Consider the following 23105-nt stretch of genomic DNA (forward strand, 5'->3'; position numbering starts at 1 on the left):
CTGCATGTGTCTAATTTACACATTCTGATTCTTTCATTTAAAACAGCAAGTCAGCCGGGCGCGGTTGCTCAAGCCTGTAATCCCAGCTCTTTGGGAGGCCAAGGCCGGTGGATCACGAGGTCAGGAGATCGAGCCCATCCTGGTCAACACGGTGGAACCCCGTCTCTACTAAAGCTACAAAAAATTAGCTGGGCATGGTGGCGCGTGCCTGTAATCCCAGCTGCTCAGGAGGCTGAGGCAGGAGAATTGCCTGAACCCAGGAGGCGGAGGTTGCGGTGAGCCGAGATTGCGCCATTGCACTCCAGCCTGGGTAACAAGAGCGAAACTCCGTCTCAAAACAAACAAACAAACAAACAAACAAAAAAAACAGCAAGTCTCAGTATCTCTGCTGGAGCTCCGAGCAGGGCAGGCTGAGGGCTCAAGCTGTAACTCAACTCCTCTGAAAGAAACTAAACCCAGGGCTGAGCTGAGGCCGAGTTTTCTGTTGCTGCATTCATACAAATGGTGAAAATGCAGCATAGCTCCCTTGAAAGCCTGAAATTAAAGACATGCCCCCAATTTCATGTGATCACTCAGAGAAATAGGTTTCAGACACTTCATGGTTTAAAGTCTCACAAAGTAAAGCTTTCAAAGGATCCAGTTGTATATGATTTTTTTGAAAACAAGAAGCAGGCTGGTCCGAGTACAGTGGGGTTTACACTGATTGATTACAACCAGTTACAGATTTCTTTGTTCTTTCTCCACTCCTGCTGCTTCACTTGACTAGCCTTTAAAAAAATAAAACAGGCCGGGCGTGGTGGCTCAGGCCTGTAATCCCAGCACTTAGGGAGGCTGAGGCAGGTGGATCGCCTGAGGTCAGGAGTTCGAGATCAGCCTGACGAATATGGTGAAAGCCTGTCTCTAAAATAAAATAAACCAAGAAACATTCTTGTCCTTGGTAGCCGCACATTCTGTTGTGATGCTAGTAACTCGCTGGGCAGGTGTGGGAGGCCCTAAGCTCACAGATGCTCAACCCAGTAAGAAAAATCTCAGGAAAATAGCTTCATTAGCTATTTCATGTCCCACGTTCATACTCACCATAGAAACTGTGTTATGTGTGGTCACAGGCCTTCAATGACAAAAGAAGGACTCTAAGCTGTAAGGAAAAATCATTCACTGAAATCTTGTGCACATGTGCAGCTGCAAGGGGGGCCCAGGAGCCAAGGCCTCCTGAGACGTTCCCGAACAGCCCGGCTCACGTCTGACTGACGAGGGGCTTCGAGTAACGGCTGAAAAAGACAAAACCATCCCATACTGACCGATTCCTGCCACCAAAGTTTACGGCAAACACTGAGCCAGTGTAACAGAAGATAAAACAAGTGGTACATTCAAGACAGTTTTAATGTGTGTGCATTAGAAATATCACTCTTAAATGGTGACGATTACTAGCGAGGTAACCATCTTCCCCAATTGCAGAATTACATTGTTTATACCTATAATACAGAGTTGATTGCACTGGAAACAATAGTATTAAAATAAACAACAGGTAAAAAAGGGCGTCTTCCCTCCGCACCTCCAAGGGCCACGAGTCCTTTACACCCAGATGCAAAGTAACTTTCCACCAGCATTCAACTATGTTTAAGTGCAAACAATTTTTAAAAATCTGTGAATGCAGCATGTCATCCTGAATTACACTAAGTCAGAAAGTAACAACTTTCTCTCCAAGTGCATTCCAGGCTGTCTTCTGACCACCTAAGGTATAAAAAAATCAGTGCAAAAACAAAGTGAAGCACTATTTATAAAGTTGAATTTCAGGGGATTTCTTGTCCAAGAAACATTTTATTTTACACTATGAATATATGTGTATATAATATATATATGTATGAGATTCAATTACATTGAATTTTAGAGTAAAAAGCAAGAAAACTCCATTTCTTATTTTTTACTGCAGCCCCAAAAGACTGATTTAAAAATGGAAACAATTTCTTTGGGTGAGCAGCGGGAACGCGCGCCGCAGAGCGAGCCGGTCGCCGTCCACACGCCCTCGCCGACATCCACCGCCTGAGGTCCGCCGCTCGAGCGTAGCCCAGGCCCAGCGTGGGGCTCCTCCTTGTCACTCCCTCGAGTCCGAGTCCTGAGGCTCTGCGCGCAGCAGTGGGGTGGCTACACTACAGTTCCACCTGGAGAACTGGCCTGGCCTGGGGACGACAAGGAGCCCTGCGAACAAAGCAGTCTACATTAATCCAGCAAAACACCCAGAGGGCAACAGCCACCATGCTTGCCCTCCGCCAGCAGCTCCACGTGGTCAAGACTGGTGCTGTTGGTGTGGACGCCAGTGTGGGAGGGGAGCAAACCCGCCACGTCATCTGTGTAATTCCTATCCAGATCACGGCGTGACTTTCTTGGAGAACTGGAACCCTGCTGGCTGCAATACTGTGGCCTCAGCACCATCCAAGAGAAGGGTGGCCAAGGCTGGCTGTGGCCTTGGGGGAAGACAGTGGTCTCTCCGCACCTGAGGAGAACAGGTTCTCTGCGCTTCGCTGGCCCCGAGGTGCAGGTGGCTCCTGGGTGTCCAGCGCCTTCAGCCAGGGCTGAGCCCGGGCACCACAGCTCTGGACCACACGCCCAGTCGCTCAGAGCCAGGGGTCGCCTCCAACAATACAGCTCAGTGGCACCTTTGAAAGGGCATTCACTGCTGGGGGGGGGTCTTGCTTCGTTGGGTGCTGTGACCGTGGCACCCTCTGGCTGTTTTCTGCTCGTGGGTGGGCCCCACAGGCAGAGAAAGGAGGACCAGGCCGGGGTGGGAAGCCCCAGAACAAAGAAGTGGGAGGCTGTGGCTGGGTGTGGAGAAGGGACATGGCAGGCAGCAGGAAGACTACGGGCATCTAGCCCTTTGGGGTGGCTCCTGAGAGGCTCACGGGGGAGGGGCGGGTCTCACCCAGACTGCAATACAGGTGTGGGCTTAGGTCCACCTGTGAGGATTCAGCCCTCCACAGCAAAGAGCACTTCCATGCCTTTGCATGTACTATCGGGCTGCAGTTACATCAAGCTGTGGCATTCATTTCTAAAGACTACTGTTAAGATGGTGGCGGTGCAGCCCCAAAGGTGCCCGTTTTCAGCTGTGAACACAACTTACCCCTAAACTGTCATGGAAGAAGAAGGCTTCAGCTGATTAGTACTCTACAAATGGCAAGCCTTTAACCCAAGCAAACATTGCTGCCTTCTCACACATCAGACTGTGTGGACACAAATGGGGGTCCTCGCCCACACTGCTGTGGGAAGCCCGCTGTCCCGCTCACGTCACCTCGTTTCCTACCTTCACCCGGAATCTGTTCACCTACACAAGCTCAGGAAGCAAACGGAATGTGGCGCTGCCCCTGCTCAGAGCACACAGGAGCGCTTTTCCTCTGGGAGCCCAGAAGAGGGACAGAGCCCTGTTCGAACTTTAGAGGCCCCCGAGCACGCCCCATACTTCTGGCTCACACCCATCAAGGCTGTGGAGGAAACTGGGCAGCAGGTGCCCAACCCCACTTCTGCCATGGACAGTCTGGAGCGGAGAAGCCTCTAATACAAGGACACTCTGCCTTCGTCACCGTGCATACCCTGAGAAGTGCTGTCCACAGCCATGTGGTGTCCAGGAAGTGACAAAGCAGAACCAAGAAGCACCTCCCTTCCCCCAGCAACAGAAAAGACATCTACACCCGGCAGAGGGAGAAAGACAGAGAGGGGCCGCCTTCCGCTACCAGCCGGTCTCCCCACCTTTCACTGAGAGCTGCTCCAGGTACTCAGGAGGCCTCCCCGCCCACAGGAGGGCGGGTCTCTACCAGCCCTGTGCGAAGTTTAGCTTCTCAGGAGCACATTTAACAACTGAAAAGCAAGTGACAGCCAGCCCTTTGGGAGGCCAAGGTGGGTCACTTGAGGTCAGGAGTTCAAGTCCAGCCTGGCCAACAAGGTGAAACCCCATCTCTACTAAAAATACAAAAATTAGCCGGGTGTGGTGGCGCGTGCCTGTCATCCCAGCTACTCAGGAGGCTGCAGCAGGAGGATGGCTTGAGCCGGGATCCACTGCACTCCAGCCTGGGGACAGAGCAAGAGCCTGTCTCAAAAAATACAAAAATAATAAGTGACATTAATTTTAACATTCTCTTCAACGGAAGATGTTTCATATTACCATATTCAACAATAATATAAAATTACTAATGACTTTTTTGGTAAGAGGCTTTTGAGGTATGCTGTATGGTTGGCACATTAGGGCACATTTCAGGTTGGGCTGGCCCCGGTTTACATACCCAGTGGCTGCAAGTGGCTGGTGACAGACATGGGGGATGGCACCCTCCCGTCCTAGAGTTCCTCTCACTGAGTGTGAGGTTCTGGAGGACTCAGCTGCTTCCCATCGCTCCCAAGGGAGGGTGGCTGCTGAGACGAAGAGGTGGCACGGCCACCAGGCTGCTGGAGCCTGATGTCAAGGGACACGGTGGCTCCACCACCTGGCCCTGCCCTGCCCCACCCCTGGAAAGCAACCCAACCTGAAGGGTGCAGGAGGGGTCCTACTCTATTAGCACAAAACAAATGCTTCCTCCAGTTTCTGTTGATTAATGAACACCCTGATGCCAGTGGTGGTGGCAGCTGGGAGCCAACCTGAACCACCCTCCCGCCCTCCACTGCCCCGCCGTCCACTGGGCCCAGGTTCCAGAGAGATCTTGAATCAACTGCCCCCAAACCTGCCCCCCTCTCGCCTCCTGCGGTCCACACTCGCGTAACAGGGAAGTGCAGTTGCCATTAGCAGAGCTTAACCCTTTTGATGTCAGCTCTGGCTAACAATTCTTTTAGAATGGATTGCCGTGCACAGAACGTGCCCATGATCAAAACACAGGATCCCTACGCTGGAGCCCTGAGGAAGCAGGTTGGCTACGGGTGAAAAACCCAAGAGGACCCCACGGTGCTGGACCCAGGTCTTCTTGGAGCCTGCCCGTCAGAGCAAAGGGGAGAACAGTGTCTTTAACAGGAGTTAACAGGAAGGCGAAGAGACCTGATGAGCCTGGCCTCCAGTTCTCCAGCAGAGAACCAGCAAGCCCGGGGAGACGGCCCTGCAGGTAGATATATGCCCTGGAGTGCCCTGGGCCGGGGTTGGTGTCAGTGCCAGTCAAGCCTGGAAGCAGAGGGTGCGACGGGGAGCACTCAGGGTGGCAGGAGAGGGGCCTCGGCCGGAGAGGCAGGTGGGCTCAGCGCCCTGCATGCAGGTGAGGGCTTGTGCGAGTCACGGGACCTTCTCTTGGCATCCACCACTTCTCGGAGACGGACTTATTTGCCATGACGAACACTGGAGGCCCCAGAGGGAAAAAACTGCCATTCAAAAGAAGAAGAAATGAACAAAGTCACCCTGTTTCTATCAGCCTGCGATTTAGTCTAAAGCTTATCCGGTGGTAGAAGAGGAAGACAGGAAACAGAAACCAGGCCCCCGGGAAGGATCCAGGCTGCAGCGTCCCCTGAGCGCGGTGGGAGGTGCGGGTTTAAGTGTGGAGGAGCTACTCCCCACGTGATCGTCCATGTCAAACTCACAGTGAAAGGACCCTGAGGCCCAGCCCACCTGCTCTTCAGGGAGGGAATGTGGTTGTACCCTGTCCTTCTGCTTCCCTTTCATGGGAGCAAGGCGCAAGGCCTGGCCTGGCCCAGCCCATGGAGGACCTGGCGACGGGAGCCCGCCCACGCTTCATCTGTCCCCTGCAGCATGTGGGAGCTGCTGGTCTGTGCACCAGAAGCAGGACAGCTGGCAATTCCAGGCTTTACCAGTTGCCATCAGGCAAAGGACCTCCCCAGGGAGAATCTGCATGGCTGTCCCATCAGCCCCGATGCTGTTAGAGGAATGGGGGCAAGCCTTGGATCCAATACTTAGTCCTCTCTCCATAGTCACTGCTTTATTCCTGCTAGCGATGTGAGTTCAAAATTAAGTGCTAGAAAACACTCCAGCTCTTGGTTTGAGTTTGATTCTAATTTATAATACTAAGTTCAGAGAATGATGCCTTGTTGCACCAGAATATATAGGAAAATTATTTTGGTTCAAAACAATTCACACTAAGGCAGCAGGGCCACGCTCCTGCCCTTGCAGTGCTGCTCAGAGTGGAGATTCTGATAGCAAGACCAGACTGTGAGGGCCATGGGCCACGTCAGAGAAAGGACGTGTCCTGAAGCTCTGTCAGGCCCGGGACGATCTCTGAGTTCTGGGAGGGCTTCCCTTTCTGACCCCATGGTCCCGGGCCTGTGAATGTCAGAGGAGACAAAACCTCAAGGAGACAGCTGTGGGATGTGGATGAGAGTGTGGGCTGGGCGCCATCTCACCCCCCATCCACCTGGGACTGCTCAAAACCCTCTCTGGTCATTCAACCCCCAAGGTCACCCTTTCCAACCCCAACAAAGGTAACACGCAAACAGGCCCTGGGAGCAGTTTTATTGCAGGCAGGCGGACAGACCAGCGCTTCTCTCCTGAGATCGTGGAGAAAGTGCCACAAGGCAGAATCTGGTTCTACACAGCCACAACATCCGGGAGCTTGGTGCCAGCTGGCCCGGGTGCTGTGGAGGTCACCTCCACCCGCGTCCCCCAGAGGGAGAAGGCTGACCTTGGCCCTGCACGTAGCCCCTGAGGCTCCAATGCTGGCCTCTGTGGCAGGTGCTCCTGGCAGAGCCTCACCCTGGGGACACCATGAGTTATTTGCAAAGCGATACCTTTTTAGAGACGGTGCAGGAATGATGAGAAGTATCACCAGGCTAGCCTGCCCTCAGAACGAACACTTCCAGCTCTGCGCACATTTCCTAACTGCTCACCTGCAATATCCGCACCATTCTCACTACACAAACCACGGCAGAAAGGAACCAAAGAAAACCTGGAGACAGCAGCCATGGTTTATTCAAGCGTGTGAGGCCCATCTCCAGATCACACGAGTGGCATGTGAGCCAGAGAGCCGGGACCCTCAGCCCAGTCCAGGGACGTCTGGACCCATCCCTGCCCCAGACTGCATGGCAAGTTTGGCCTGGGACCCCGGTTGTAGCTGGGCAGTGGACAACGCACCTCTGCCAGCCTTAACCTGTGCACTGACAGGTCACACTGAGGGGGCACACTTCCCCAGATGCCACTCCACCTCTCTCTAAAGAGAAAAGCCACCCAGAGAAAAGAATCATGCTCTTCAGGCATCTGGGGAAAGACCACACAAATACAGGGCTCAACGATTTAAGGGTCCACTGTGATAGGAAGGAAGCATCGGAGAAAACGTGAGTGAGTCCGTGGGCCTTCATCGTGATCCCTGTCCACTGATGGACATCAGCAGGTCCGGGCTGTCACTGGGGGCCCCCCGGCTCCTGGGACCCACTTGGCCTTGCAATCCTCTCTGCTGTGTGGGGCAGGAAGAAGGGACCCCGGTTAGTCTCCCCAAAGCCTTTCTAGCTTAAGTAACTTCAAGGAGGATTTTGTTCATGCTGGCCCCCACCTAAAAGAGGAGGCTGGTTTTGGAGGCCACTGATCCTGGAAGGGGTGGAGGAGCTGAGAGCCTCTGGGTTCAGAATCCATCATTCTGACAGGCAGTCACACGTGGGAAAATGGCTATTTTTTTCTTTAAGACAGAGTCTTGCTCTGTCACCCAGGCTGGAGTGCAGCGGCACCATCTTGACTCACTGCAACTTCCGCCTCCCGGTTCAAGTGATTCTCGTGGTGCCTTAGCCTCCCTACTAGCTCTGGGGACCACAGGTGCACGCCACCATGACTGGCTAATCTTTGTATTTTTAGTACAGACGGGGTTTTGCCATGATGGCTGGGTTGGTTTCAAACTCCTGGGCTCAAGTGATCCACCCGCCTCAGCCACCCAAAGTGCTGGGATTATAGGCGTGTCACTACACCCAGCTGAGAAATGGCTTTTTTTTGAAGGTACAAACTAGCTATTTTTAAAAGACCAAAATGTTATGTTTTTCTTAAAAAAAACAAAAACTTGCTGTCAACTTAATAGTCTTTAGGGCTTAAAAATCCACTCTGCGATAGCCTGGGCAACACGGCAAGACCCCAGACCTACAGAAACAGGCAGGGGGTCAGTGAGCTGTGTCAGTGCTACTGCACTCCAGCCTGGGCAGCAGAGGGAGACCCTGTCTCAAAAAGCAAATGCAAAAAACCCTGTTCAGTGCTAAGAACAAAACTCTGTGCTACACTATGGCAGGAGGCCCAAGGCCCCTTTTGAGAGCTATGGATCTCCCAGGAGGCCCCTTTTGAGAGCTATGGATCTGAGCGTTGCTTCTGCTTTGGCAGCCCAGACTCAAGACAGAAAGTGCACAGCTCAGCACTGGAGGCGCTGCTGCCCAGCACCCTGGGAAGCTTCTGGGAGTTCCCCACCCCATGAAAGTGCTAGAAGTAGAGCAGAGGGCTCAGCCGGCTGCCAGCATGGAGAGGCAGCCCAGCAGGACCTGGATCTCATGACATAGCAGGGAAGTGGCAATTAAGTGGGAGCACAAGGGCCTGAAGAAGGGCTGTAGCTTGCCCTCGCAGCCCGGTGGGGAGGTGCCTAGGCCTGTGGGTGCCAGTATGCTGCTCATATCAGTTATGTCGTCTGTCAATGTCAAGAGTGAGGGACAATATTTCAGAGCAAGGCGACGTATATCATGAGTTCTTCCCATCCCAAATGGAACATCCCCCACTGCCCTATGCAGGAAGCTCTGCACCACTGGGCCTGGTGTCTGCAGCAGGACAACTTCAGCACAAAACCTCAAGCAAACACCATTCAAGATGAGGAGTAGGAAGACAATGAACTCTAGCCAGGAAAAGAGCTCCCACAGAAATCAGCCTACCTGGGGAAGAGGGGAGGGAGGGCATTAGGACAGATACCTAATGCATGCAGGGCCTAAACCCTAGATGACGCGTTGATGGGTGCAGCAATTCATCACGGCACATGTACACCTCTGTAACAAACCTGCACGTTCAGCACATGTATCCCAGGACTTACACGAAAATAAAAATCAAAAGCTGCAGGCCGGGCATGGTGGCTCAAGCCTGTAATCCCAGCACTTTGGGAGGCCGAGGCGGGTGGATCACGAGGTCAAGAGATCGAGACCATCCTGGTCAACATGGTGAAACCCTGTCTCTACTAAAAATACAAAACATTAGCTGGGCATGGTGGTGCGTGCCTGTAATCCCAGCTACTCAGGAGGCTGAGGCAGGAGAATTGCCTGAACCCAGGAGGCGGAGGTTGCGGTGAGCCGAGATCGTGCCATTGCACTCCAGCCTGGGTAACATGAGTGAAACTCCGTCTCAAAAAAAAAAAAAAAAAAAAAAATCAAAAACTGCAAGCAGCCTTCCAGCCACTACCTTCTTCCCTCTCCCAGCTGCTGGCCGGGTGGCTGGACAGAATGTCACATGTCCAGCATCCAGCATAGTGAGTCCATGTAACGAAAGTCAGCTCGCAGCCCAGGACGACTTCAGAATGTCAACATCCTCAAACAGAAGCCTTTACGAGGCTCGGCCGAAAAGTCAATCGACAGTGCTTCTCCCCAGTTGGATTCAGCACAGAGAAGGACCACATAAAACGGGATCTGAGACTCAGAACATCTCATCCAGTACACTGCCAGCGATGAGAAACAGCCAGCAGTAAGAGGGAGCAATTGCTGTGGCTGTTTATTCTATAAACATTAACAAGACCCTTAATTTTACAGCATTTTTAAGCTTTTCTTGTTTTGGTTCACTGGGATTTTTAAAGCTTAGATGTGAAAATGACTACTGAAAATTATCTACATTTACAGTTCATTCACGCACGTTTATTTAATGTCAGCATACAGAGGACAGCCCCGCAGTACTTCAGAGTATCAAGTATGTAGTAAATGTATTAAGTCTCGTTAGCTGTGACAGTGACAAAGGAACAGCTAAAAAAACAAAGCAGTGAAACAGAAACATGATTTTCTTAAAATTATAAAATAACAATACTGATATTAAAGCTTCATTAATTATTGCAACAGTTAAGAATTTACCAATATTTCATGTTAGGAAGGCTCTTTATGAAATTTATTCAAGTTGTCAAGAAATTAGATGAAAATATAAAAAAGGAAATACATGTGAATTTTACTTTTGATTTTCACTCAAAATATCTATACAATTTTATACAGTGTCACCTAACATAACAATCTTTAATAAACTCAAGTATACAGAAATGATAAGAATGTAGGAAATTTTTCTTTTACACTTTCAAATGAAGGGACAGCAATTTATGACACAAAGTTCGTGTAACAGATGCAGAAATGGATTAAAAAATCAACATCGTGGGATAGCTTCCCTCTACTGGAGGGGCATGTTCTTACAGTTTGTGACTGGGATCTGAGTTTCAATGGTAACAGTTAAATACGAGTGCTTCTCAATACAAAGCCACACACTTCACTTTGGCCACACAAATGTCTCCTCCCTTTGAGATATGACTTGGGGTCACTGAGATACGCACCTTAACATAAACCAACATATGATAGTCCCAATCGGCCGGTGGCAAAGAGCGTGCTCCAGACAAAGGAGGGCCCTGCAGGCTGCTGTCAGGGCAGTAGACTATCAACCCTCACCTCTGTCACCCAGACCAAAGTGGAGGCGGCGTCTCCAGGTCACTCCACCCCTACCCATGCACGCAGAGGTTCTCACTGCTGAGGAGTGAAACCTCAGCCACGGGCACACGTCGACCGCAATGTGCATCCGTGCAGTCAGAGGCCGACCCTGCCCCCGTCCACTGGCACTGGAGGCAGGGCAGGGCCGACGGACCCCCAGCCATGCCCTCACCCACAGAGCTGGATGCCAGATGCTGCGTTCCACGAATCTTTCCCCAGAAAATCCACAGGTGAACCGCTTCTAGTTCTTCCTTGGGTAGTCAGACCACACATGATGTGGTGCCTGGGTTTCCGTGGGTCCCTTCTCCAGGCGCCCCCAACCCCTAGGGCTTTCTCCTCCTCCTCACACTTTGAGTTCGCTCAACAAAGAAAAAAAAAGTCTCCCTCCCAGGAAAGAGGTCATGAGGACCTGGAACTCAGGCACAGCCATGTGATAAGGCAGTTCCACCAGCTTCAGCACTAATTTCACACTTGACAATTTCTTTAATATTTAAAATGAACCCCAGGAAGTGGAGGAACTGGGGAGAAACGCTGGCCGGCCACCTGCCAGCTGGGCCCTGGGGGTGAAGCCAGCGGGGGGAGAAGCGCGCCGGCCCCACCCGGATGGTGTTCGTGTCCAGAAAACCTCGTCCTGTCACAGCATTTCTTCCTCAGAATCCCTGCATGCCTCTGAGATAAGAATCATTGTGCTATCTCCTTTCTGATTTTCCATGCCTCCATTTTTAAGGCATTTATCCTCAGTCCCAAGCTAAGGGTTCACAGGAGAACACTTCCAAACTGCTAGAAGGTTCAATCAGCACAAAAGAGAAATTAGATGATTTAATTTGCCATGATTTAAGCAAATTCCAACCCCAAGGCTACTGGCTATTTCTCCAGTGTCTAATCCTGCACATGCATTTGCTTTCAAAAGAAGGCAAGGTTTTCCAAAGGTTCCCTTCTCCAGGCCTGGTGGGGGGGTGGGTTTAATCCCCTTCTCCTGAATAAGATAAAAGCCTGAGGGAAAGGCTGGGGCCCCGGCAGGTAGTGTTTGGAAGCCCACGCACTGCAGTCACCACACACCCCTGGCTTCTGGAATTCTGGCGGAAGAGGCCAGCCTGGGTAGGACAAGGAGAGGGTCCCCTGGCCTGCCACCTTCGGAAGGTGCCTGACACCACCCAGGGCCGAGCTTGCCCCCTTGCCAGGTAGGAGCGGGACTCTGCGGCCACTCAGCGTGCACCTGATCTTTGTCTGTGCTTTTCACCTCTGCGGTTTGGTACACATTAGAAAAGTGATGCTGACTGAGCAGTTAAAAGCCTCTTCTGGCCAAATGCTGTGCTTCGTTCCAGAGATTACAAACGCCGTTCCTGCTCACAAGAACGTTTAAGCTGAAAAACTGACAAATGTGATTCCCCAAGTTTCTCTTACTGTCTACCATGGGAAGCAACACACATTGTAGTGGCACACCTGGTGTCAGGAAGCACCCCTCCCCGGCCCCGCCCCGGGTCTGCCGGAGCCATTACTCGGAAGCATGGCCCAGGGAGGGCGCTCCCCCGCCCCTCTCTCCAGTGCCTCGTCTCCTCAAGCTGTCAGGCACCTTTAGCTCTGGTCTTGGAGAACGCCTTGCATGCTGTCCTGCCTGCAGAAGTGCTCTGCCGGCTGTCAAAGAAAGGAGTAGCAGTCAGAGCGGCAGAGTGAACGCAGAGTGGTGTTACCCTGCAGGGCCTGGGCCAGACTGGGATGAGCCAGGAGTCGAGCCATGCAATCAAAGGCAACCCCCCCCAGGCGGGCACAGCACTCCCCACTGGACCCTGAACCCAGCAAGAGGAGTCTTGGGGAGGGCATGGAGACACAATGAGGGGGCCCCACCAGACAAGGTACCAGAAAGACATTAAGGACAGTACTCCTTGGCAAAAATTGGCAGAAAAAGATGGTGATTGAGCCCCAAATCCAAAGCTGACAATATCATGGTGTTTAACACTTGAGGTGTGGGGAGAAAGACACAGGCAGGCCTCCGTACTGCACAGCACGTTTCAGAGTTGTTTTTAAAGGAAACGATCTCCTCTTGCCTCTCCCGCTCCCGGTTCCTTTCAGCTGACTCCTAAGTCACCTGGCAGCAAGCCCCTGCACTCCCTCTTCCATCCCGCCACTGCAACTGAGAGCTGGAGAGTGGGGAGAGATCAGAGCGCACCCAGTCGGCCATGCTGGTACTCGGGCACACGCCCTTGACTCCCTGTCACGGGCAACATTTCAGAACTACAAGGTCACCAGAAGTGTCACCATAAATGCTACTTACCTGGGACCAGCCCCTCTCTATGTAGGCCGAATACTGAGTCCTGAATTTTGAAACTGCATACTCAATGCCTCAGAAGCATTTGAAACTGAACATTTACAACTATGTAGGTGCATAAAATCGCACACCGAGTGTTCATTACTCGTCTCTCCACATGACCCAATGTGACCTCCAAAGCTGAAACTGTCCACAAGGATGGCTGTCATGGCTACCTTAGATCAGTTCACCTTTAGGAACAGAGGCCCGTATGGCACAGTTGGAGAGGACACGGACATTCCCATGAAGCAGTGCTCAGGGATGCTAAAGGCACAGACAGGTGAAACGCCCCTGAAGGTTGCTGTGGTCCCCGTGGCCACGTGCTGCCCTGCCACCACACTGAAGAGAGAGCACTGGGTTAGGACCCACGCTGGGCACAGGGTGGGCGGCTCCACCGTGACATGTTTGGAGATGGGAAGCAGGCCTGGGGACCTGGCCCGGCTTTCCTGGGAGGTCCTTTAAGAGCGCAGGCAGCTGCGGCTCCACCTACCAGGGTCTTTACACTGCAGAGAAAGAAAAGTCAGCCAGCTCTTCACCCTGCTGAATCATGTTCACTAAGCAAACCAGTATCAGTGATCGTTATCTCTATATTTAATTACAAAGGTGTGCAAAACAGAAAAACCTAAATGCCCAAAATGAGTTAACAAGTAAGATAACCACCATCTTGACATGCCATATGCAGCTCAAGGGGCCATCTCACCCAATGTGAAAGCTAGAATTTGAAAAGCAGCTCCTTGTGCAGCAACAGAGAGAGTGAGGATGAAGGACTGCGGTCACCGGGGGAACAGCACAGCCTCCCACTGCTGAGGAGGCCACTGGCCACCAGGGCCCAGGCTGAGGCTCCAGGGTGGGAGCCACTGAGGATGAGGTCCAAGGGCATGGCCAGCGCCAGCATCCCAAGAGTAATCCCTGAGCCACAGCCGCCATCCAAGAACAAGGAAAGGGGAAACCTGCACTTCTGCTTCCTCTGGGGGGGGTTAAGCCCAAACAAGGGCCATGTCAAGGAGAAGTCAGAAGTCTTGGGGAGTCTCCGGCTTTGGCTTTACGAAGAAAAGCGGAGTCGCACGTGCCTTTCTGACCACCCCCCCTGCCTCCCCCCAGGAAAAACCCAAAAAACTCCTTTTCCCTTGTTGGGAAAACACATAAGCAAAGCGCATCTGACCTAAAAGGTCTTCGCTTATGCGGCAAGAGGCACTTCTGCAATGCTGTTGGTGTCCTCAGCCCGCAGTTTCCATGAACTGTCCAGGCTCTGAGTAAGGTGGGTATTTTAGTGCACAGAATCTCAATCAAAGTGCTACAAACTGCTTCTTTGAAAAAAGATGTTTATTAAACAACTTTAATTGTCATAAAATGACTAAAATGGGTTTTAAAAATTAAGGCTCTTCTCTTTCTGTGGATTGCCAGAACAATGTAAAAATAATATCAATCAACCCTGCTAAACGTTTTGTTCCTAAGGTTAAATTTCATAGATTCCTAAACATTTTGTGATTAAGATAAAAAATTGGACTATAAATGACAATTCATGGCCATCTGTGCTGAACACACACTGATCAGGTGTACAATATTCTAATTGAGTAGTTAAGCAAAAATATCCCAGTTAAAGCATGAATTGTAATCGTAGCATTTTAAAGTCATTGTTTCCCACACTGTCATGATTTCCCTAAAACTGAAATAGTCTAATACAGGAACGCTGACCTCGGGACTCTATATGCTCCCAGGATGACTGACTTGGCTGGCAATTACTTTGATTATATTTTTTTAAATGCTCTAAGGTAAATTATCAAATGATTCAGAATTACATGGCATGCAGTATCCAAAATTATGGCTCTGATGCATTTAGATTTACATTAAGAATAAGAAGTGTCATTCACATTCATTGTACACCCCGCCCCTCCCACAAAAAAAAAGTCACTACCTATTCAAGTTCTAGATCTGGTGCAGCATTAAGGATTAAAACTTACCACTTTACCAGGCCTTCCCCATGTGCAAATAAATCCCTCCTGACAAGCAGTGACTATACAGTCTTCGAGAAAAATTAATACAGTCAGTCTCTCATGTGCTATCTTTTTACATATCAGCGGCTCTAACAAGGGAACGTCTTCCATTCGGGGACACAGGGGCGTTCCCAAAGTTTTAGCAGGGTCCGTTTTGGTTTTGGTAACTAGATTCAGTTTGTCACTGCTCTTGCTAGAAATGTGTCCCATGCTATGATTTCGCTTGTGATCTTTCTCGTGGTGCCTCTCCTTCCGGTCATGTAGTGAAAGTGTTGCAAATTTGCTGACCCCAGAAGCAATGGCCCCGTCCATGACACTGCTTTTGCTGCCAGCATTTGAGACTGCTGAATGTGGAAGGCTGTTGGACCGTGGCAGAGGAGGGGGCACAGAGTTCCCAGGCGTTGTAACACTGTTCCCATTGCTTCCAGCAGGAGGACTCGTGGCATTCATGACATTTGTGTGCGTCCTTGCTCTTGAGAGGGGTTGGTGAGGGAAAAGGATATCTTCTGTAAGGTCCCATAAACACAGCTGTGTGTCCTGGCCCACGGAACCAAATCGATATGTGACACTTACAGGGCGGCTGTCTGTAGAGTTCCGTTTGGAGAGCCTGGACTGTGTACTATTTGCTCGATCTCTGCCAAAATGAAGAAGGTCTTGGAAGTCCTCATCGCTGCCACTAAACTCCATAGGGTCACTTTCTTCTACACTAGTGGTATAGGGGTCAAACGCTACGACACTGACCCAGGACTTGTGCCCATGGCCTCTGGCTATTACTCGGCAGTCTACAAAGGACCAGACTGTCACCAAGTCATCCTCTCCACCTGTCACAATGTACTTGCCATCCGGGCTCCAGCACACACACAGCAAGCCCCCAAAGTAGCTTTTCATCGTACCGTGCAGCTCCACTGAGTCAAAGCTGAATACCCGCAGAAACCCGTCCTGGCTCACGCACGCTAAGAACTTGCCATCTGGGGAGAAAGCAAACTCGTTGAGGGCCCCCTCGCCCACCGTCCACTTAAGGAGAGGGTTCCTCGTGGATTTGCTCTTGCAAGTGTGCACGGCAAAGCTCTCTCCCTGCTTCAGAAGCTGGTAGTGGGGGGCTGTGGTGCCACAAGTGTGCTCCACGTTATATAAGTACATGTTCCCACTTGAGTGGGCTACTAGGAAAAGGCTTTCCGAACCGGGAACCCATTTGACACAGGTAACTCGTGACTTGTCTATTAGTCTCTGTGAAGACAAAGGAGAACAAGTTAGCACAACGGAGAAGTCTCAAAGGTCTACTTTTCCAGCAAGCAAACTTGTGTATTTCCTGGTGGGAAGGGGCAAGTCCATCCACGTTTTATCCTGCAGTCAGCCAGGACAGCAAGGAGCATTCTGACCCCTTGTAGAATTACTTTCTAAAATCAGTGTTAGGCTACTGGCTTTCATTGAGGGAGTCAGGCAGCGAACAAATATTTGCAGAGGGGCCACAAAGTGCCAGATGCTATGCCAGGCACAGGATTCTCCACGGAGGGAACAGCCCTGCTGGGATTCTTTCTTTAATGGTAGGAGCGTCTGAATCTGGGGGTCACTGCATCTACATGTGGCATCCCCTCTATGAGGACCCACAGGTAAAGTCTCTGAGTCTTCACAGCCAGGAGAGCTCTGCCTCACCTCAAGGGTTTCTCTGCATTTATTGTCACTGTAAGTTATGGGCTGGTTCGATCTGCCCCTCCGCTCTGACGGCTCAAAGGTGGGGAGTGAAATCTGCAGCCCACGTGACTCCAAAGTACACCGCTGGGCGCTACCTCAGCCCTGGGTTCCCCAAGGCTTCCTCACTCACATGCACTGCCCCATAGACATCTTCATCAGCATTTCCTCAAAACCCTCTCTGGTGGTGGTTAGAGAAATATGTTGATGATTCATTCAGGAGTGTGTGTCTCATCATCACTCTACTCCATGCTAACTCTGGACCCATAACTGACATGTTTCTTTAACAGGCATATGTCAGTAGTCTTGCCTTTAAAACCCAAAGAACGAAAGGCAAAAATACCGCCCCCCTCAACCAAAGGCACAAGTCTCCTTCCCTGGTTGCCAGCTGATCGTGCAGTGGGGATTGCCAGCACAACAGCTTCCACAAGGGCATACCCTTTCTAGACCATCTGAGCGCCAGATCACATCACCAAAATGCATCCAGAAGTTCCAAGACTCCCAAGTCTACCTAGAAACTTCTACTGCCAAATGCTCTCCACTGCACCGTTGCCCCAGGAACAGTGTCCCTTTAGGAGCCCAGCAGCCCCAGTAAGTTGAACAGCACCACTTCACCTAACAGGTGGGAATTCCCCAACTCAAGTCACAGAGGGGTACTGGGCACATTGGAGCAGATTCTGCCAAGAATCATGCCAGCTTCTGCCTGGGTGGCTTTGGGACCATGTGCTTGCTATGTGTGCTATATCTTTACAGACAATTATAGAAACAGGATGACTTGATTTTTAAAAGAACAGCTGGAAAAGAAATTAATGAGCCATGCAAGCTCACTGCATGAACATTAGATCCTGGAAGGGAGGTTGCTAACAAATGACCCCAAGCAGGAAGAGTGGAAGCTTGAACGCCGCACAGCATGCAGGCCCAGGGCCAGGGACCACGCGTCGGGCAAGGATTACTCAGCAGCAACATTTTACTACTGTAAATGACATTGCTGGCCCTCTTAAATTAACAGGCACGTGGCAAGCCAGCCTTGGGGACACAGCCAATATTTTCATCCCCCACCTCTTTACCTCCCTTGTCTGGTGACCTACCTATAAACAGCATCTGACCTGCACCAATGCCAGCAACCTAAAAACCTAGCGCTATTCTGCCAGGATTTCCATCAGACCTTCGTGCAATTTTTTCAGCAAGGGGTTAGAGAGACAATTTACATGGCCAGACAAGGGCTTTTCTTTTGTGGAGGAGGGAGGAGATAGGATGATGCTGATGGTGAACGGTGGGTTAAGAGGCTCCCCCTCCCCTGTCATAGCTCTGCCAAACCTTGCTGTCCCACTGGGCCCAGGCTGCCCCGGCACTCCTGATCCCACAAACACAACTGTACCTGATGGCCCAGGACCTAAGGGTGTCCACAGCTCACCCCATCACTGGCCTTGTCAAGCAGGCCTATACCAGCTAATTCAGGGCCGGGAAGTCAGACTGCTGTCCTGATTCTGGCACAGTGGCTCTCAGTTCCTGCACCTTACATTTCACCAGAATCAAATCAAATCCCAATTTTCCCAGGATCAGTTCATTGTTGTTACTCTATTTACCATGTGTGGAGAAATTTAAGGACATAAAAACTTCTAGCAGCACAGTTAGAAGTAAATTTTATTTTGGGCCTTAAAAAAAACACAACAAAAGGCCAGGCATGGTTGTTCACACCTGTAATCCCAGCACTTTGGGAGGCCAAGGTGGACGGATCACCTGAGGTCAGGAGTTCAAGACCACCCTGGCCAACATGGTGAAACCCCGTCTCTACTAAAAATACAAAAAATTAGCCAGGCATGGTGGCGGGCAACTGTAATCCCAGCTACTTGGGAGGCTGAGGCGGAAAACTGCTTGAACCTGGGAGGCCAACGTTGCAGTAACCTGAGATCGTGCCACTGTACTCCAGCCTGGGTGACAGAGTGAGACTCCATCTTAAACGCGCGCGCACACACACACACACACACACACACACCAAAAAACAGCATTAGAACTCAACAACTAATACTATCAAACAGTACTGCTTTGCAATAGTGAGGTATGAATATAGTTATATAGGACCATTAAAAATGTTACTGCAGGCTGGGCATGGTGGCTCATGCCTGTAATCCCAGCACTTTGGGAGGCCGAGATAGGTGGATCACCTGAGGTTGGGAACTCGAGACCAGCCTGACCAACATGGAGAAACTCTGTCTCTACTAAAAATACAAAATTAAGCCGGGCGTAGCAATGGCCTGTAGTTCCAGCTACTTGGGAGGCTGAGGCAGGAGAATCACTTGAACATCGGGGGCGGAGGTTGCAGTGAGCCGAGATCGTGCCATTGCACTCCAGCCTAGGCAGCAGGAGGAAAACTCCGTATCAAAAAAAAAAAGTCGGCCGGGCGTGGTGGCTCAAGCCTGTAATCCCAGCACTTTGGGAGGCCGAGGCGGGTGGATCATGAGGTCAAGAGATCGAGACCATCTTGGTCAACATGGTGAAACCCCGTCTCTACTAAAAATACAAAACATTAGCTGGGCATGGTGGTGCGTGCCTGTAATCCCAGCTACTCAGGAGGCTGAGGCGGGAGAATTGCCTGAACCCAGGAGGCGGAGGTTGCGGTGAGCTGAGATCACGCCATTGCACTCCAGCCTGGGTAACATGAGTGAAACTCCGTCTCAAAAAAAAAAAAAAAAAAAAAAGTTATTGCAATGACAAAACACATTAAAAATCTTTACTCCCATATTAAAAAGTTGCACTATGGCTGGGCACAATGGCTCATGCCTATAATCCTAGCACTTTGGGAGGCCAAGGAGGGTGGATCACTTGAGGTCGAGTTTGAGACTAGCCTGGCCAACGTGGTGAAACCCCATTTCTACTAAACATAAAAAAATCAGCTGGGCGTGGTAGCGTACACCTGTAATCCCAGCTGCTCCAGAGACTGAGGCAGGAGAATCACTTGAAGCCGGGAGGTGAAGGTAGCATGCAGCAAGCTGAGACCACGCCACTGCACTCTAGCCTAGGTGGCAAAGTGAGATTCCATCTCCAAAAAAAAAAGTTGCACTGAGACTATCCTAAGTAGACATGCGGATGTAACTTATGGATAATATCCTGCGCCCATCTACTTCAATCTCTCTCTGGGGACCTAATCAAACGTGACTGTAACACACTGGCAATGGGGGACTGAGCACACCAGTTTAAGCAACAGCAGACCCAAAAAAAAAAAAAAAAAAGACCTTGGATGCAACTGTATTGTGGTAAGGGTCTCTTACGTGCCTGACCCGTTGTTTCTCCCTATCAGACCGTGTGCTTAACAGCAGGGAAAACGTGTGCTTTGTTGGGGGTACCCTGTGTCTCAGCCGTTATCAGGGTGAGTGGCAGCCAGGCATCAATGTCTACGAGCAGCATCAACAGCAGCAGTGCTGGCCCTCACTTCTGATCGGAGTGTCTACTGTGGGTGATGGGCACTGGTAGAGGCTTACACCCATGCTCTCTAAGCCTCACAATAACCCTGCAAAGTAAGTTTTTTGTGTGAATAGGTAATATATTAATAATTCACATAAAAGTACACAGTAGAAAGCCTCGCTCACATTCTTCTCCTCCATTCCAGAGCCTCTGTCCTGAGTCACTGTTACTAGCTTCTCACGTCTCTCCAGAATGTCTTTGTCTTTGTTCATTGCAAGGCAGATACGAATACGTATTTATTCACTCTTCGTTTTCATACTAAAGGAGGCACACTATGCACTGTCTCACCTCTGCTTTCTCATTCAATATCTTTTTTTATTTTTTTTGAGACAGGGTCTCACTCTGTCACCCAGGCTGGAGTGCAGTGGTACAATCATAGTTTACTGCAGACTTGACCTCCCAAGCTGAAGCAATCCTCCCACTTCAGCCTCCGGAGTAGCTGGGGCTACAGGTGAGTGTCACCACACCTGACTCATTAAAAAAAAATTGTTTTTGTAAATAGGGGGTGTCACTATGTTGTCCAGGCTGGTCTCAAACTCCTGGCTGCAGGAGCAAAGCAATCCTCCTGCCTTGGCCTCCCAAAGTGCTAGGATTAAAGGTGTGAGCCACCATACCCAGCCTCCTGGTACATCTTGTACATCAGTCTGTATGGGCACAAAGACAGCATCCTCACTCTTTTCTAAAGCTGCAGAGTATTCAACTGTCTGGACAAACTGTGGTTTAGGAAGTGCCCCACTGATGGACACCTATGCAGCAATGAATGCCCTTGCACACATGCAGTTTTCACATGTGTGAGTAATGCACCTACAGGGTAAACTTCCAGTGGAGTAACTGAGCCAAATATTTTTACAGATATTACCAAACTGCCTCCATGGAAAATGGAAAATGCAATCATGCCTGTTTCCCTACAGGAAGGTAGGTATTGTTGTCATATTATCCATGAGAAAACAGAAGCTTAGAGAGGTCAAGAAACTTGCCCAAAGTCTCATTCATTCATTCAGTATTGAGTACATACCATATGTCAGACACTGATACAGCACAAATTAAAACAGGCATCGTTCCCTCATGAAATTTAGGTTCAAGTGGGATGAGAAGGTAAGTGAAAGTATGTGATCTGATGATGATAAGTGCTATGGAGAAAAACAAACCAGGGAGAGAAGAGAAAGTGCTGGGGAGGAGGGGACTGTAGTGATTTCAATGTCAAATAGGATGGCCGCCAGGCGCGGTGGCTCTCCCCTGTAATCCCAGCACTTTGGGAGGCCGAGGCGGGAGGATCATGAGGTTAGGAGTTCAAGATCAGCCTGACCAACATGGTGAAACCCCGTCTCTTATAAAAAAAATTAAAAAAAAAAAAAAAAAAAAAAAGGATGGCCAAGAAAGGTCTCTTCCTCAGCAAGTATCAGGCTGAGAGGATGCTTGGGGAAGTGTATCCCCACAGAGAACAACTTCAAGGGCTCCAAGGCGGAGGGAAGCACACCAAGTAGAGACGCAGCAGAGCCAGCGCCAGGAAACAGAGGGGCCCATCAGACCCCAGAGCAAGCACGCTGTCTCCCGTTCCACACGCATATCACCTAACTCTGAAGACCAGCCTGCATGGCCACTCCCAAGCGTTCTCAGGACAGGGCACCAGCCTGTCTCGGATCCCAGGCCAATCTGGGAAGCACAGTCATTTAACTTACATGACTGTGGCTTATTTGGATTGGGCTTAACAAAAGAGGAAGAGAACAGAACTTATTTTTCTCCTGTCTTTCAAATTAAGAAACAGAAATACCTAGAACATTTAATTAAATAAATGCAAAAATAAAAACTATGCAGCCCAGTTTCTGCACCATAAGGGTATATTTTTGTTTCAGAAAAAGTCTAGTTAAAAAATAGTGCTCAATGTTAAGTAACAGGATTCTCTGTTGGGCCTGAATTCTCAGGTGTCAATGGGGCTTTGATCTGGATGAGGATGTTGAAAAAACACCCAGGGCAAAACCCTGGTCCCTCTGAGCGATGGGGTTTTTGTGGTGGGCAGGGAAGTAAGAGAGGCAGGACCACAAGGGGCCATGCTCTGAGGAAGAGGCCAGCCAAAGCTCGGAGCAGAGCAGGCCAGCGGGGCCATGTGTGGCACCTGTCTTCGCTGCAGCACATGAACAGGGAAGGGATTTGGTCTGGACTTGTGAGCTGGGACTCAGGCTGTGAGGTCCCAAGCTCAGGGGCTTCAGCTGGGACGCTGGTGCTTGCACTGTCCAGTCCGGCAGCACTGGTCTGAAGTGGAAGGTGCTGTCAGTGTAAATACACACAGGGTTCTAAATGTCAATGATCTCATTTATAGTTTTTATATTGGTTATATGCTGAAATAGTATTTTGGATATATAGATATAATAAAATATTTTCTTAAAATTTCACCTAGTTTTTACTTTTTTAACGTGGTTATTAGAAAATTTAAACTTGCACACATGGCTGGCACTGTGTTTCTACTGGGGATGCTGCTGCAGACAGTGGGGGCACAGACAGTTTCTAGAAAGGGAAGTGGCAGAATCCCATGAAATCCCCGAGCGGTAGGTGCAGAATGCAAGGTGGGGGTGGTGGTGAAGAGGAACCAGTTAGGAGGCTACGACATCTGTCCATGCCATGGACAAAGAGGTCTTAAACTTGACCAGGAGCAGCGTGGCAGAATATGGCTGGGTATGGGGCAGGAGGAAAGCAGGAGTGTGTAAACACCCCTGGGTTTTGTTCAGTATGCAGCTAGAAAGGTCTGCAACTAACAAGTATGACCAGGAGTGTCACAGACATTGGCTGTGAGGAGCACCATCCTGAGGTCTCCAAGGAGGATCACTTAAGCTCAGGTCAAGGCTGCAGTGAGTTACAATTTCACCACTGTACTCCAGCCTAGGTGACAGAGCGAGACCCTGAGTCTAAAATAAATAAATAAAGATTTCCAAGGAAGCAGGTGCACAAGGAGGAGGAAGATAAGGTGAGACTCCTGGAAAAAACCTCTGTACAGGGCACAGGACAAAAACCAGGAAAGCAGAAGAAAAATCTAAGCAAACGACCCAGAAGTGCCGCGAGGAGGGCAGGCAGAA

General features: G+C 50.2%; 1 protein-coding gene across 12 annotated transcripts in view; it reads right to left on the bottom strand.

The window, feature by feature from the left end:
* Positions 1-1365: 1365 nt before the first annotated feature.
* The window catches only part of WDR20 (WD repeat domain 20), an 85136-nt gene continuing 63396 nt past the window's right edge, over positions 1366-23105 (bottom strand). For 7 of the 12 annotated variants that reach the window (XM_037738294.1, XM_037738297.1, XM_037738296.1 and 4 more), the window contains 2 exons: positions 14854-16113; positions 1366-2196 (listed from right to left, as the gene is read on the bottom strand). In XM_037738294.1, the coding sequence (XP_037594222.1) occupies positions 2143-2196; positions 14854-16113 (1314 nt within the window). In that variant the 3' untranslated portion in view covers positions 1366-2142. Of the gene's footprint in view, positions 2197-9977; positions 16114-20162; positions 20322-23105 lie in introns of those variants that run through there. The other 5 variants (XM_037738298.1, XM_037738295.1, XM_017528080.2 and 2 more) reach the window with 5 other exon arrangements.

Source organism: Cebus imitator, unplaced genomic scaffold, assembly GCF_001604975.1.
Source record: "Cebus imitator isolate Cc_AM_T3 unplaced genomic scaffold, Cebus_imitator-1.0 Scaffold52, whole genome shotgun sequence".
NCBI classification, from domain to species: domain Eukaryota; kingdom Metazoa; phylum Chordata; class Mammalia; order Primates; family Cebidae; genus Cebus; species Cebus imitator.